This window comes from Anopheles marshallii, chromosome 3 (assembly GCF_943734725.1).
Source record: "Anopheles marshallii chromosome 3, idAnoMarsDA_429_01, whole genome shotgun sequence".
Lineage (NCBI taxonomy): Eukaryota > Metazoa > Arthropoda > Insecta > Diptera > Culicidae > Anopheles > Anopheles marshallii.
The window spans coordinates 66165618-66180879 of NC_071327.1; the positions used below are offsets into that span (position 1 = coordinate 66165618).

The 15262-nt window shown below is 43.8% G+C and overlaps 2 protein-coding genes across 2 annotated transcripts; one reads left to right on the forward strand and one right to left on the reverse strand.

The window, feature by feature from the left end:
• Positions 1–3822: 3822 nt before the first annotated feature.
• LOC128714877 (uncharacterized) lies at positions 3823–5343 on the forward strand. Its single transcript, XM_053809759.1, has 2 exons — positions 3823–3848; positions 3930–5343. The coding sequence occupies exons 1-2, from the start codon at positions 3823–3825 to the stop codon at positions 5341–5343; spliced, it is 1440 nt and encodes a 479-aa protein (XP_053665734.1).
• Positions 5344–9898: 4555 nt separating this feature from the next.
• LOC128713042 (scoloptoxin SSD976-like) lies at positions 9899–10825 on the reverse strand. Its single transcript, XM_053807904.1, has 3 exons — positions 10807–10825; positions 10198–10714; positions 9899–10118 (listed from the first exon to the last, which is right to left on the reverse strand). The coding sequence occupies exons 1-3, from the start codon at positions 10823–10825 to the stop codon at positions 9899–9901; spliced, it is 756 nt and encodes a 251-aa protein (XP_053663879.1).
• Positions 10826–15262: the final 4437 nt, after the last annotated feature.

Below are 15262 nucleotides of genomic sequence, written 5' to 3' on the forward strand. Positions count from 1 at the left end.
GGGATGAGTGCTCGGTGTAGCTTTCGCACCTCGGCTGTTCGATCGGTTGTATCAATCAATCGCCACCTGTCGACATCAATAGTAAATCACAAACATCAACAATTAAAAGCTGTGTATTGTGGTACGAAAAACACAATTTATTAGTACATTAAACATTCGAACTTATAACTTATACTTATAACTTTTAAGAACTAATTAGATCTTATAAGAACTGTTCATCAAAGAGATAAGAACTTTACAGTTGACAGATCACTAGCTGACTTTAATTAGCATTGACGTAATGAAGAACTCTTCTTAGTTGATGTGCGTCTTCGAATTATCGAAATGATGGTTGAGACATTCCGTGTTGGGCGAATCTGAATGAATCTTTGAACTGAATGGCTGAATCTCTATTAATCCTCACGGATTCATGAGTCCTTGATTCATTGATCCTCAAGGAATCTATCCCCCCGGGCGACACTTGTCAAAATTTAGTCCCAACTGTCATTTCATCCACTGTCAATGTGATCCACCACTGCTCTGAGGATTCATGAATCTTTTAGGAGTCGATTCCTTATTTCAATGACTCCTCACTCATATGAATGTAAGGATTGTGTTGGACAGCCCAGGAAGGGTGAGATATGAAAGGAGAAGAAATTGTCAGAAGAGGCGCATCTTGTGAACTTCTGAGCGGAATGGTCATAAAACACCAATAAACCATTCCTCCAACTTTTGCATGCACGACTCTTCTTAAAATATTTACTAAGCACAGCACATTTTTGCGACCTCCATTAAACGGCAACGAAACGCTCCGTCTTACCTACCTTGGTTTCTCACAACATGCCATAAATGTTGCCAGTGATCCATCGATTGATAACTGAAACAATCCACCTGTCCTATCTGCATCAGCGCTATCTTTCATCTCGATGTTGAAATGCCACCGACAGGCTCACGCAAATATGCAAACGTGGTACACCATTTGCAACTCACTCGGTATGCAAAACGATAAAGCGCCACGAGCAAGCCACAAGCGAAACAGGGAATCTTCAAATATTGACAGTCCGGTACGGCGATAAGAAATCGGGACGTAATGCTTACAGTGTAGGTACGCACCAAACCACCATGGGCCACGACCACGAGCCACCACCATCGCCGATAACATTGATCGAACTCGTTTGCGATCACCTATGTCACTGTGACAGGTGAAACCACATTAAAACCTTTGCTCATCAGACCATCGGCTGAGCGCCAGCTGAGGGCGTGCTCCGTTACCGGCGGAAGGTTAAACACGGGTAATTTCGCACCGGCCAATTATCACACACGGACATCCTTCTTCCGACGGTGCACCTTGGTCCTTTGGCTGCCAGCGCTGCACCGTGCTGGTCTGCATAAGTAATCAAACGCCCTTCCCATTACGCAAGCGGTCAAAGTACACACAGCCGGATTGTCGGACGATATCGTACCGGGATGGCCCGTGACGTTCGCCACACGTTCTTATCGTGCATTCTGCGCGCTGAATAGTGCTTCGTCGGCCACAGCGTCAATTGTCTAATTGGCCATTCTGTGGCTTATTACTTGTTCCCCGGCACGGTACGATTTGCACGTCAGACGGCCCAAAAATAACCCCTGCGAAGTTTGGCACGTGGACGAAATCGAAAAAAAAGGGATGCCTTGCTGGGCGATGCAAATTGCTCTCCGTGATGTGGCCAATGTAGGTCCTGATGGTTGCCAATCGACACTCACAAGTACACTTCATTAATACGCCTTTGGCGGGCAGTGCGACGCAATCGGACCACATTATTCTGCGTCCGACACATGGGTGCTCAATTAACACCTCCGTCGTAGCTGGAATAAAACTAATGGCGTTGTCGTCTTCACTTTCTAGATCTTTCGAGTTTTTTTCGGCGTTGGGGCACGTTTAGTTCAGACCGACGGCAGAATACTACTCTGATACAAATGCCATGCCGAACTGCGTGCAAACTTTGGCACACTTTAACATATTAACAAACTTTCAATAATTTGTGTAATAGTCGTTTATAGTTTCAGATTTAATATAAAGATGTGTTAATCTTATTAATGGTTTTATTTAATCGTAATTTTTTTTATAAGATAATTAACTCTTAGTTAACTTTTTAGAATTACTTCTTTGTTTGCTAACTGTAAATACGAAATGTGTCATGAATTTATAAAGCATTTGTAGTGTCTTCGAATAAAAAATAATAAAAACGAAGCTCTCTCTCTAAACTCTCCAAAAATACTAAAATAATATAAAACTGTTATATCACATGTTACGGAGCACATAAAGTATGCTGAGATGGTATTAATTAAAATGATAATAAGAACTGATGCTATGGCTATGCTCAATGAATGAATTCACTTATTTAAATAAATTCGGAATTCATGATTTTCTTTGAGAAACTAATGTTTCTCTCAAATAACTATAATAAATCTCATTTTGAATAGTTACATTTGCGAGGAATTTAATTAATATTTAATATTTATTAGAAAATATTATTTTTAATATAAGATAATTTATAGAAAAGGTTCATTACACTGATGTTAATCCTGATGTTTTAAAATACTAAGCTCCAATAAATTAAAAGATACTATTATCTTTTATACAAATGTATGAATTCAATAAAAAGATTGTATAAGAAATTTATCACTTTTTTATTATAGGAAGAATGGCCAGACTGCCTTACAAACTAATCTTTCAAACTAAAACATTTATAAATAAATTATTTCAATAAAGTATTATTTATAAATGAATTACAATTAGTTTTGCGCATTTTAAGCACTGTTGAGTATTATTTTCCCAGCTTCATACGGCTCAAATTTCTGCAAATAAAATCACATCACTGCATGCGTGTGGATAAAGCTCGGAACACGCGCTCAACATTATTTTCCCTCCCCCAATTCGTGAACGCGTCATGAAGACATCCGTCTAGGGGCGGTCTAACGCCACCAAAGATTACTAAGAAAACAAACGGCCCGGTTACTCATCGACATCTTCGTGCTATCGTCCTCCCCCCCCCCCCCCCCCAATAAACGTGCGCATCTATCTAAGCAAACTCTCCCAGGGAGCAACCCCCCCAAACCAAAGTGCCGAGAGTACATCCTGGCAGCCAGCGTTCCGATTGGTCCGGTTCTTCAAACCATACAACGGGCTGCGTTTCAATCGTTTCGACAACACGAGCTCCTTATCACGGGTCGGCATTCGTCGGCGAAAGGGTTCGCAGTACGAAAACCACGGCAAGTCTACGGCAAAATGGTGAAAACAAAACAAAAAAAAAACTCCACACCGTATCTGCCACGGTGAGGTGAGATGTAATGCTCACCGTGAGATGAGTACGGCGCGGTTTAGGTTTCGCCCGTCCGGGGGTTTATAAAAGCGTTCCCTCGCCGCACTATCGGCTCAGTCGCTGTGCGAATCTTCAGCTGGTCTGAGAGATTAACGGGAGTGAAGTGCGAAGCTTACCGACGGGCAAGTGTGAAACGCAAATGTGTAATCAACGCTAGCACGAGATTGTGACGGTGAAATCAATTCCACAAATGCAACGCGGCCCACGTTTGGATTGTGCATTGGAATGAGCAAAGCTGACCGCCATGAATGGTTTGAGAATAAATCGTGCTATGAGTTGCTATAAAACGTATAAGTGACTTGATGGTGCTATAAAACTGTGCTACTAACGTACTGAACGCAAAGGAAAATTGTATTAAACCTCGGAGAAGTTAAGAAAAAACAGTGACAAAAAAACTCTGCTCCGTCTGCAGCTGGTCTCAGCGGATCCGTGTGCTGTGTGCTGTGTGTGTGCGCTGGTGCAGCGAAGATAGAAAGCGAAAATGCACTTCGGATTGGCGGATGCATCGTAAGTGGCCATCGGCCATCTCCGCCCGCGTGTTCCTAACTTATATCCCTCTTCTTGTGGTGTCGTGGTGGCTCTTTTCAGTGTGTGGCTAGTGTTGATCGCGGTGCGATTACAGCTTTGCAACTGCTCGAAGTACACCTGCACGATCGGTACGGATGGCTTTTGCATCTTCCAGGGCGTGCACATCGAAAGCCCGGAACAGGCGGCAAGCGTACAGCTGGAACCGCCGGCCGCACCGACGGCCGACGTGACGCGTGTCAAGTTCCGCGACTCGAGCATGTACATGCTGCCGCCCGGTCTGTACGGTGCCTTCCGCCATCTGGAGGAACTGCGCGTCTGGTGGATGCACCTGCACAGTATTCACATCGATCCACGGCTGCTAACGCTGGACGCGGAGAAGAATCGCATCAGCAGCATTACGACCGATCCGGGCACGGTGCCATTGCTGCAGAAGCTCGAACTCAACCAGAACCGGCTGCGCAATATCGACAACATCTCGGTGTTTGAAAACCTGGAGGTATTGCAGGTGGCGCATAACGATCTCCGCACGCTGGATCTGTGCGTGTTCCAGCGGATGGCCAAGTTGCGGCTGCTCGACCTTTCCAGCAACAATCTGGCATTGGTACGGAGCTCCATCGGGCCGGAGAAGCTTACCTCGCTGACAGTATTATATCTGAACGATAACCGGCTTACCTACCTGGACCTGGGCGTGCTCCGTTCGTTTCCGGCACTGGAAAAGGTGAATCTTGCCAACAATGCGCTCGTCTACGTGGACCACGATGCGCTGCCGACTATGTTGCCCCGATTGCGCGTGTTCTACATACAGAGCAACGACTGGCACTGTGAGGGACTTACCGAGCTGGTCGGCCAGCTCAGAAAGACCGGTGCGCAGGACTTTAAGCTGTTCAGTGCATTTATCTGCAAGGAGCGGACGGTCGAGGGTGTGTGCTGTACGGAAAATAAACCCTTCGCGCTGGTGCGCAAATCGAACCAGTATCTTGCCAGCTACACAACCGAACTCAACGGGCACACGCGCCATCTGATGCGCGAGCTGCAGCACACGCGCCACGAGGTTGCGCGGCTGATTGCGAACGACAACTACACGCAGGTGTCGCTGCAGAACATCGGTGACGAGGTGGAGGAGCTTCGGAATCAGCTGACCGAAGCGCTGGCGGCCCCAGATCCCGTAACAGGCCGGCCAGAGAAGCCAACCGCCGCCACCCGCACGCTGCCGGACGGTTCCGTCAATCCGGAGCGGCTCGTCTCGGAGGTTTCGAAGTTGCGGCGCGGCTTACAGAAAATGGCCGACGAGCATAAAACGCTTCGGCAAGAGTATGACAAGCTGCAGAAGGAGCTGGAAGCGCTGCGGACCGACACCAACCAGACGAAGCTGTCGTTCGAGCTGATGAAGGAGGAGAACGCACTGCTGCGGCAGAACCTTCGCCAGCTGGAGCAGAAGCTACAGCAGCTGTTTAGCCGTGGTGCGAACGTCTGACGGCAGCTGTCTGTCCCGATGCGACTAGGATTGATCTGAGCGCACGTGTCCTCCTGCGTGTACCATTTATCTCTCACATTATTCTCTCTACCGAAGCGCTTGTAGTAGCTCCCCCTCTTTAGCTTTCTCGTGCCGCGCCAATCACGCACACGTTCGATCTCACTTCAATGGCTGGAATTAGTGAGTGAAAGCGAGCGAGAGACACGGTGTAGGGAGTGGGAGCTTATCGTGAATCGAAAAACCGTAGGCAGTCCCTGCATGGTGTGACGCACCGTACTATAATAACACTACTTTAACTAACAGTAGGACAAACCACGGTCCGAATTGTACCAAAGATCACTCACTCTACCTTAGTATATCATTAGCTACGATGATCTTCAGCTTTCGACAGCAGCAAACAGCAGAAAAAAATCAAAAGAAAAAGATGGAAGGAGTTGTGTAGGAGCTGTCGTCCCTATCGTTGTCCGTGCTCGTCTATGTGCTCGTCTATGTATGTGTAACTGTACTACCGTCGGTAAGGAAGTAACCTGCGGGAACTCCGCCAGCTCAAATGCGCTACCTCATGCCAAGTCACGTAAGCCAACAAAAGAGAAGTAGCATCACCCCAAGGAATCACGCTGCACCCTATTCAGATTATACCGGGAACTTTTGTTTTGTTTGCTCGCCCTGCTCGCTCCATGCGAACCGGAGGCGAAAGCGCGTGTCACTAAACAAAAACACTGCACAGCGACTCCCTGCTGGACGTCACATTCGTTGCGTCACTTATGCGCCATCCGGTGGCTCACGTGATTGCGGTGTGATGGTGGTCGGTGGTGTAACAAAGCTTGCAAGTCAGCCCGTCGCCCATCGGTGTGCGTGTGTTGGCGTGCTGTGGCAAATGGTCCGTGTATGGCGCTCTGTTACAATTCTCATTGCCGGGCAGCATCATCACTACCGACCGATCATCATTTGCGACATCTATCTTATTCTGCTCCCATACGCGTAGGCAAAGAAGCATTTCTTATGTTTTAATTCGTATCGACAGGTCGATACAGCTGTGCAGCAAGTGCCGAAAGGATTAATTTATTTAGCTTACCACACGTTACGTTAGCAGTGTTAGAAACTATCAAACGATTAAGCTAAATGTTTACAATGATAATTAACTCCACAAGCGTTCCAACATTGAGTCGTAGATCGTAGATGGACCCTTCCTGGTGCGGATGGTTCGGTGTGATTTGTGAAAATCCCTATCAATATTTATTAAACATTAGTGAAGGAATGCCAGCTGGAACTACACTTCTAATCCGTACGCTGCATATTGTTGACTGATAGGCAGCGTACGGTGACTCCTGTCGTGGATGAATGGCTCGAATTATGCGATATAAAGTTACCGTATTTAACTGCTTAATTATTACAACACGAAAAAACCCCCCTAAACAGCTTAAGTCTAACGCCGGCGGAATCCCGCTGACAACGCGCTGCCATCTGTAGAATGTATTGTATTAGTGTGTAACGGAACGGAGTTGAATAAATAGTGAAGTTGCAAAAGAGAGTTGGGCCTTTTTGGAACATTTTTTTCTTTACTATAGAATTCAACATTGAACATTGGGAAAGAAATATCCTTCATTGTTTTTAGATCACAGCATGCGGTGACGTTTGATTGACAGCTAAATTTCAAGTTTCGTTGAATGTAGCCTTCATCACTGGTCACAACAAAATGGTGTTAATTTTACACCAAATAATTCAATGCTTTGTAAGTAGCAAAACTCGTTTTTCAGATCGTTTTTAGTGCGATTATTTACTTCAACGTTGCTTCATTCCACAGGTCGGATGTGTTTGCTTCATCTACAGCACGGCGCTTGTTGGGGTGTTGCGATTTCTCGAATTGTTAAGCTATTATCTGTACTGCCTGGTAAATGCATTGGTGATTGCGATGTACCTGTTCGTTTTCGGCGTGATACTGTTGCTAAGCTGGTCCGTCGAGATATGTCGATTTCTGTTGCATTAGTGTTTGAATAAACGCCATTCATTCGTTTCGCGACACTAAACTATTGACGTTATTTGTTTGATAAAGTGTGTTATGTCGTAAAAAGTACAATGTTTGAGTGAAATTAATGTTCTACCCAAAGTTTTATTGCAATATTTGGTTTAAAAATGGTGTAAATGCTTTCACTCTTTTACAAACCACCATGCGCCTCCATTACCTGTGATATCCTTTCTATTTTTTAATGTTTATCCGATGAATTCACCAACCAGTGAAAGCAAGTACGCAGTTACAGCTGATCACAACGGTTCGCTACGTGATCGATGACGCTGCGCTGGTATCAGCGCACGGTATCAACATTTCGCATCGCATCCCCCAGCGGCATCGGTTAAAGTTCGCCTGGTGTGGACCCTTCCGAGCTGCGGCGCCAGTGCGAGTCCTCGCGTGGATCACATGCGCAGTACTCCTACGAGCAGCTCGATGCGTGAACAGCGTGCCTCGCAAGCGGCTTGCCGTTGCGCTTGCTTGCCTTTACAGCGTAAACTGGGCAATGCCGGCTCGCAAAAGGGCTGATAGTGAGGGTGTGAAGATGGGGAAAGAGCGATGCAAGCAATACAAGAATAAGATAACACACACCAACACTCGCACATATAGAACGATTGTCTTTGAACATTATCGGGGTGATCCTCCAGCGCGATCGTCGTTGAGGCGTGCTGCAGGCGCTTTGTTTACAAACGTCAAGCTGAACTATTCTGCTCTCCCGTTCACCCTTTGGAAGACGGGTCAGTGCATTCCGCTGTTTACCTATCAGCGCGTCATCGTTATGAGCGCACCCGGGAACGCTAAAACCCACAGAGGGTACCGCTCGCAATTAGCTGCAAGCAATGTAATCGGCATGTAATTGCGGTGAATTATTAAATCATCCTGGATGCACCTTCACGCTGCTGACAAGCCAACGCTTATCAGCACAAGGCATCGTGGGCTTGTACCCAACGGGCGGCGGAAAGTGAACCTGCTTCGGAAGTGTAACGGGAACCACGGGAAGTTAGTTTGGCCCAAATGGGGCCTACGTTGTGGCGGGGAAAGTAAACAAAATACAATGTGCTGGCGGAGCGCCTTGTCGGGAGATCGTTGCACGTAAGGAAATCGAGCAAAGGTAGGCAAACCCCGACGGTTAGGGAAGAAAGTTGCATCAGATTGTTTTGCACGAATGGAAGCAACAGGCAAATCCGCTTGTCGTTGTATCGCTTAGAAGGGATTTTTGCGTTTCGGTGGACTACGTTTTGTTTGCCAGCATCTTATCTGTAACAGTTTTTGTACGAAAGATAAACACCTTGTTCGGGAAAAAAATGTTTAGCTCATCAAAATAGCAATATTATTGTTTTCTGCATCTGTATTTTCGGTAAATGATTCCATGTTGTTATTGCAAATAAAAGGCTGTTTCATTTTTAGACTGTTGTTTACATCTTTTAACGAGAGATAAAATTGTTAAAAATACTATCCTACTCAAATGCTTTACAGATGAGTTGTGTTTATGGGTGCTTAAGATGGGACGACTAGCGCCATCTATTGCATATTTTTATCACTAGCCATTTAAACTGAATTTATGGCAAATTCACCTGTTGGGTGCGACCAAAAATTGCATTATTTTTCTTTCGTGCACCGTTGAATGTTTGAAAATTGAAATTGTTTAGCAATTAATAACACTATTTTCTGAACTATCAAAATGGTTCAAAGAGAGCCCGAGCTATGTGTAGAAGATCGTAATGATCCGCGATTGTTCTGTGTACAGGCAGTCCCCGAGCTACGCGGATTCGGAGATAAGATTCGTGAATTCGGAGATAAGCGGTTTCGGGAAATTTGACAGCTGAGTTAGTTTATCGTACAAAATCTAAGCAAAAAGGTGTTAAATTGGTCTAAAATAGCTTTCTTTGTCATATAAAACATTTGTTTTTAGTTTTTTTTTAATGAATTCTATCAAAAAGTATCAATCAATTTATACAAACAGGGTGCACAACCAACTGAGCTGTCAAATTTCAAAATTCCCGTATCAGCGAATCCGAGCATATCGGATGCTATAAATCTCGGGCACTATCTACCCAGTGAGACAAATTTCGTTAAATTACCCGGAAATCACCCCTAATTTAACGGGTAATTAAGGGAAAATTTGAATTCCTTACAGAAATTTACCCTTTCGAGCAGTTTTGACATGTTTGCAGTAGGTCTTTGAGGCATGGGGATTTTCCCTTTATTTGCCACTTAACTAAACGGTAAATTTAGGGAAAATCATTCACTGAGCATGCACCACGGGTAGAGTAAATGTTGTGAAACATTTTCAAACCAGCTTAAGGCATAAATATCATAATAAACACTGTTTTATTTATTGCATTCTGGGACGCCATCACTGCTCGAAAAACTGCTCGAATGGGTAAATTAACGGCGCGCTGTCTCACTGGGTATTTTGTCATCATCTCATTCTAACGGACGAAAGCTTTGTATTAGACTAAAATAAATTAAGCCTTTCGATTTGTATTACTTTTGATTTTCATAGAAATCACACGAAATTGCAGGTTCGATTATGAACAAACAGCTTCACGTCCTGCAAAGCCCGGGATAGTTCGGATTCATGCCCGCTTGACACTCCGAACCAGCCCGACCCACTGTGTACACCTGCTGGCTAATGATGTTGTTGTACGAGTAGTTGCACACGAAGTACACCTTCGTTGCACTGCCTTCGCTCCAGCTTTGCATCGCACACCCTACCTTCCAGGTGCGATCGTTCACCAGCATTGTGAAGTGGCCGATGCTTTTACTGAAAATGCAGCCGTAAAATAAGTCCTTTGATCGATTATTCAAGCGCACCGTTGGGCGGTACGCCAAACCAAACTTACACCTGCGATCGTGGAAACGCCTGAATGTAGGCCGGTTTCGTGTATTTGTACTCTTTCCACCAACCGGCAACGAAACGTGTTATCAAATCGGTCACGGTGTACGCCATTGGTTCGTAGAACTTGATCAGTGACAGGTTCTGGCCGGAGGTGAGAAATTGTGACGTATTGCGACACCGATCGTGGGCAAACACACACGACCGTGCATTGTTGGCCGCCTGTGCTGCCAGCTCGTCGTCCCAAACCATCGTGTACATGCGTGCGGCTGAGCCGAGTGGAAACTGATAGCCGGAAGCGACCCGCGATCGGTAGTAATTGTGCAGGTGCAGGATGTGTGCCTGGACGGTGGGTGTCATCAGTACGACGCTGGGCGATTTTCCATAGCACGAAGGTCCACCGGAAAGAGGTGGTGGATTGCAGCCAACGTTCGGTCCACCGTGCGGACAGAGGCTAGGTGTACAATAGTAGTTGGGTCCGTAACAACGGACAACCGCTATGATAGCGATGAAGTGTGTGAAGGCTGCAACGAAGAGGAGAGCGAGAGAATTATTGAAGTAAAATAGCTTAAAATTACATAAAAAAGCATACAAGTATTAACATATAAGCACGTACCATAAATATAGCGATGCATTTTTATATTAATTCAGATGATGAAATCGGCAAGTTTCTGTTAATTAAACAACAAAATTCTTGGAATTAGCAAAGGCATTTTACGAAAGCATAAAATATCAGCAAATAGCAGATTATGGGGTAAGGTACACAAGCACAATTAAGACAGCGGAATTTGTGTGTACTTAACGAGGTTCGTCGCTTATGCTATCAAAATCACATGAACTTTCCTCACCACTAATTCCACGTTTCTTGTACGCTTTCTATAGAAAAGTTTTCATTGATTGGTTAACTTAGAAAATTAATTAACTGTTTCTATTTCATTATGTCCTGCAAACACGGGCGTTCCTCATCAAACAAAAAAAATGTCCCGCATCACACTTTATGTACTAAAAGGATTGATTTGTGTACTAAATTTTAGGATAAGTTATTTCACCAACGTTACAAGCAGATGCATTGTTTCATTCATATTTCCATGCTTCGATCCGTTCATCCACACTAGTTTTTGGGTCGATAATTAGTTCGATGGGCATGTTCACACCACGTCAATTAACATCAGTCCACCAGTCCACCGTCAACCACGCGTTCCCGATTAAATTGAACTTTAGCAATTATGCGAACCAGCCCGAAACGTACCAAGGTTCAGCGCATCGATACACGTGCGCTACTATCTTGTTCCACTTTCTGCACACTATTCCCGGGGTGCCAAACCACCGAAAATCACACCGCAAATAAAGTGAGAAACGCCGTAACTTTCTTTCTCCGCACAATGACGCACGGTCAGTTCGAGCGCTAAGCTGCGACTAATGTTGATCATACGTATCACAAGCGAACCAAAACCACACGCGGAACCAGCAGCTGTGTACGATCCAACTCGATCGCCAAAAACCGAATGGACGGATCGCAAATCGTCACCCGGCAGCTTAGGTCGGCCGGAAGATAAACCCTGCGACTAGCGTGCGAACTTGCGTTCGTTCCCCACCGAACACCGGTTTATTGACCAAACGGCACACACAGAGACATCATCTTCGGGGACCCGTTCGCGATCAATTTATGAGCCGCAGTTTTAAAACACCACCGCCGGAAGGGGGCATTGGCATAAATTTAGCCTACTTTGGGCGCATCCATCCCGTGGTCCGAGGCCCGTGGCACCATGCTGCGAAAGGCTTTGGACCCTTTCAAGGCCGACCACCGGATTAAACGGAGTGTACCGGCATTTTAGGGCTTTCTCGGTCGCCTTTTTTTTTTTTTGTGGAAGATAAATCGCCCAGCAGGGGGTAGGAGAAAGAGACTAGCGGCTGGAGCTCTGTTCGGTTTGGAGTTTAAATAAACAAACCATACAAAGCGACACAAATAAGCACATCTTCCTGGGGATTTATGCAGATCGCTATGGTGGCTGTTAAGGATTTGGGTTCTTTTAAAAGGCAATGGGCGAAATGAGATGCATGGATACAGATTGAGTTAAGGAGGAAATAATTTCTTGCGAATGACAGTATAAAAATGTCTTTGTTATCAATTTTGGAAAGGGTTGCTTTGATGATGTTCACTTATGATCGTAAATTGGGGGATTGATGTTTAAGGGTATTTTACTGTTGTCTACCGAACAGCAATGATTCTCACAATAAATAACTTTCTCATTTCGCTACAAAATCTTACCAATGTTTTTTTTTTTACAAAATTATACTGTAATGTTTTATGGTTAGCTTTTGAAGGCAATGATGGCAATGAAATAACACGTTTGCAGGTTGCAATGATACTGCAATGGTACGATATTTCTAAAGATTTGATCATTTCTTCATGTCTTTGAGCCCAACTACGCAACAAGAACTCTTTAGAGTTGCCTATTTCTAACATTTTCTGATCGCTTGAGGTTCGTTGTCTACCTGGTTGATGTCTCCAACGTAGAATTCTGTAAATCATTTACTCCTTACAACAAGTTAACTCGTTTGAAAGCATGTTGATCGTAAAAAGATGAGATTTAAATAAATATTTAAGTAACTCATTTATCCGCAACTTAGAATATGCCACTTTACTCAAACATATTGTACCTCGGTTTCCTCATAAACCAATCCAAATTTCCAACTTGTCCACCTATAGCGCGTCATTCGTCTTTCGGGCCATCCTGTTTACTCAGCTCAGCAGCAGTCTCAAGCAAGGTGATAAATCGTTTGGATCACGCCATTCATCGATCCATTCATCAGTGGTTAGATTAGTGTCGGCAGGGCGCACGCAAATGCAGGAAGCACCTACCATTAGGTGACGTTTATTTTAATGTGAAGCGTTTGTTAGCTCTTCTCAGCGCCTCGCCGGTCATTGCCCGGTCGTTTTGTTTGGTCGGAAGAAGTAGATTTTCAAACGTATACCACACTGCCGGACCGACCGGGCAGATGCAGTATATATTCCCCTTGCTGCTAACCGTTTGGCCACCGGCATTTCTTTCCACGGAAATGTGTTGATTTTGAATCGATGGTTATCGCCAATCTGCTCGAGGACATCGTCAACGGCAGTTTTGATGAGTTCCGAAAGATGCGATCAAGCTCGCACATCAATCATTCGTCATTTTGTCATTTGGCGCTTATCACGCGCTTGATTTTTGGCCTAACTTCCTCTCACTTTTCGGTAAAAACCGTTTTCTCGCTCACCTGTCCGATTGTCTTTACGGTTTGGTTCGCATCTTTACGAGCTTTTTTTCTGTGTACGAGTGTTGGTAATGGCGAAGAGAGGATGTAACCTTGAAGGTAAAGGAAAAAAAAGGGTCCAAATAGTTAAAAATAACGCTGATGTTCCGTGCCGAAAAAAAGGGAAATAAAATTGACTTAACTTAAATCTGGGAGATTAATGCTAGTCGGCCTGCAGCGACAAGCTCGGTATGGTTTCGAAGGTTAGCATGCGACTCTGCTTGGTTGATGAGTATAATAAATGGATGTTGCGCACCGGAACCACGGATCCTAATTTGGCTAGTAAATAACCACTGATTAGTGGCTGTTTGGATCAATAACTGTGATGAGACTATCCAAAGTAATAAAGCATCGAGTTGGGTGATATACTTCCACGCGCAAGAAGATCTCTCATCAGAATTAAGCCTAAACTAGCATTTGATAACATATTATTCAAATATACTGGAAGCAGTGGCGCTCTGTTATTATGCTCTGATTGCATTGAATATTAAAACGATTTTATTACGCCAGAAGCCAAACTATTCTTTTCATCATGTTCCACCTGTATGGGTTGTAAAATTTTCAAAACTTCAATATTCAATGAATTATTCATCAAGCTATACAAATATTGATGTAAAACTGCGAGATTTGGCGCCTCATTAGCAATGTGACCGATATTCGAGCACTATCAAAGCGAGTGTGTGGCGATGTGCATAACTTTAGGCGCTTTGTTGTTCGGGCTTCGATGTACCAGCGAGATAAAGCACAACGATTCGAATTCATGAATAACACGGTCAAAAATATTTTTAATCAATATTTCAAGCAGTTTTAAACAATTATTTCTATACTTAGAATAGTTAAAAGCAGTGTTTGATGAATATAACATTAAACTGCAATAAATGTTTTTGCTTCCTTGTAGATTAATAGGAAAATATCAACAAACAACGGTGCTGGTCATCGTACAAAAAAGGTAAGTATAACAATTCAGCTAAAAATAATATTTATTTGTTCTTCATTAGTAGGAAAGGAACATGCGCGTTGACAAGTAAGTTTCGAAAACATTTCTGACATTTATATAGTTGCTCTTCCTTGCATTTTCACATGGTTTTTGTTAATTTTTGTTCAGGAAATGATTATACGGGGTTCGTGATGTTGTATTCTCCATTGGCACGGTCGGGTAAGTGGTTGAGAAATTGTGCACCATGCGCAAATGTTTAAAGTGCATCTAAAAGTAATGTTACAACAGTTTTGCATTCTAAACGTTAACGGTTCATCGGTAAAATCTTCTTAAGCAAAATACACCAAAGCAGTGACCTTTGAAGACATTTTTGACACATGAACGGCGAATGAGTATTCGTTTTGCTTACATTCTACACCAAATATTATTCATTCCTAACGATACGAATGATTTTGTAAATCATTTCTCTGCTACAGCTAAGCTCATTAAGCACGAGGACACAAACATAAAAATACATGTATAAAAAAGATAGCAGCGCAAACTGTTTTGTGCAAACATGTTAAGAACACTTTTTAAGTAGGACAAAAATATCTTCCTCTGTTTGTCAACATCTCCCATCAACATCTTCTGGCACCTGAATCGTTTATCACGTGTAAATGGACGTGTAAAATGTTTTTTTTTTCCTTTTGTTTTCCTGAGAAATATTATTGTGTCCCGCATAACCTTCCCCAAGGTGGCATTCATTGTATATCCTGAGCTGTAAATGCATAGTGACATAAGATTTCTGGCTGTTTGTATGTTGTTTTTTTTTTTTGTTTTGTTGTAATATTTCAACAGCAAGGCG

What these genes read in the sequence shown, in the direction of transcription:
- LOC128714877 (XM_053809759.1), top strand. Translation starts at nt 3,823, where the DNA reads ATGCACTTCGGATTGGCGGATGCATC. An exon ending in TTCGGATTGGCGGATGCATC is followed by an intron (nt 3,849 to 3,929) that starts GTAAGTGGCCAT and finishes GGCTCTTTTCAG; the next exon opens with TGTGTGGCTAGTGTTGATCG.
- LOC128713042 (XM_053807904.1), bottom strand. An exon ending in GCGTTTCCACGATCGCAGGT is followed by an intron (nt 10,119 to 10,197) that starts GTAAGTTTGGTT and finishes CTGCATTTTCAG; the next exon opens with TAAAAGCATCGGCCACTTCA.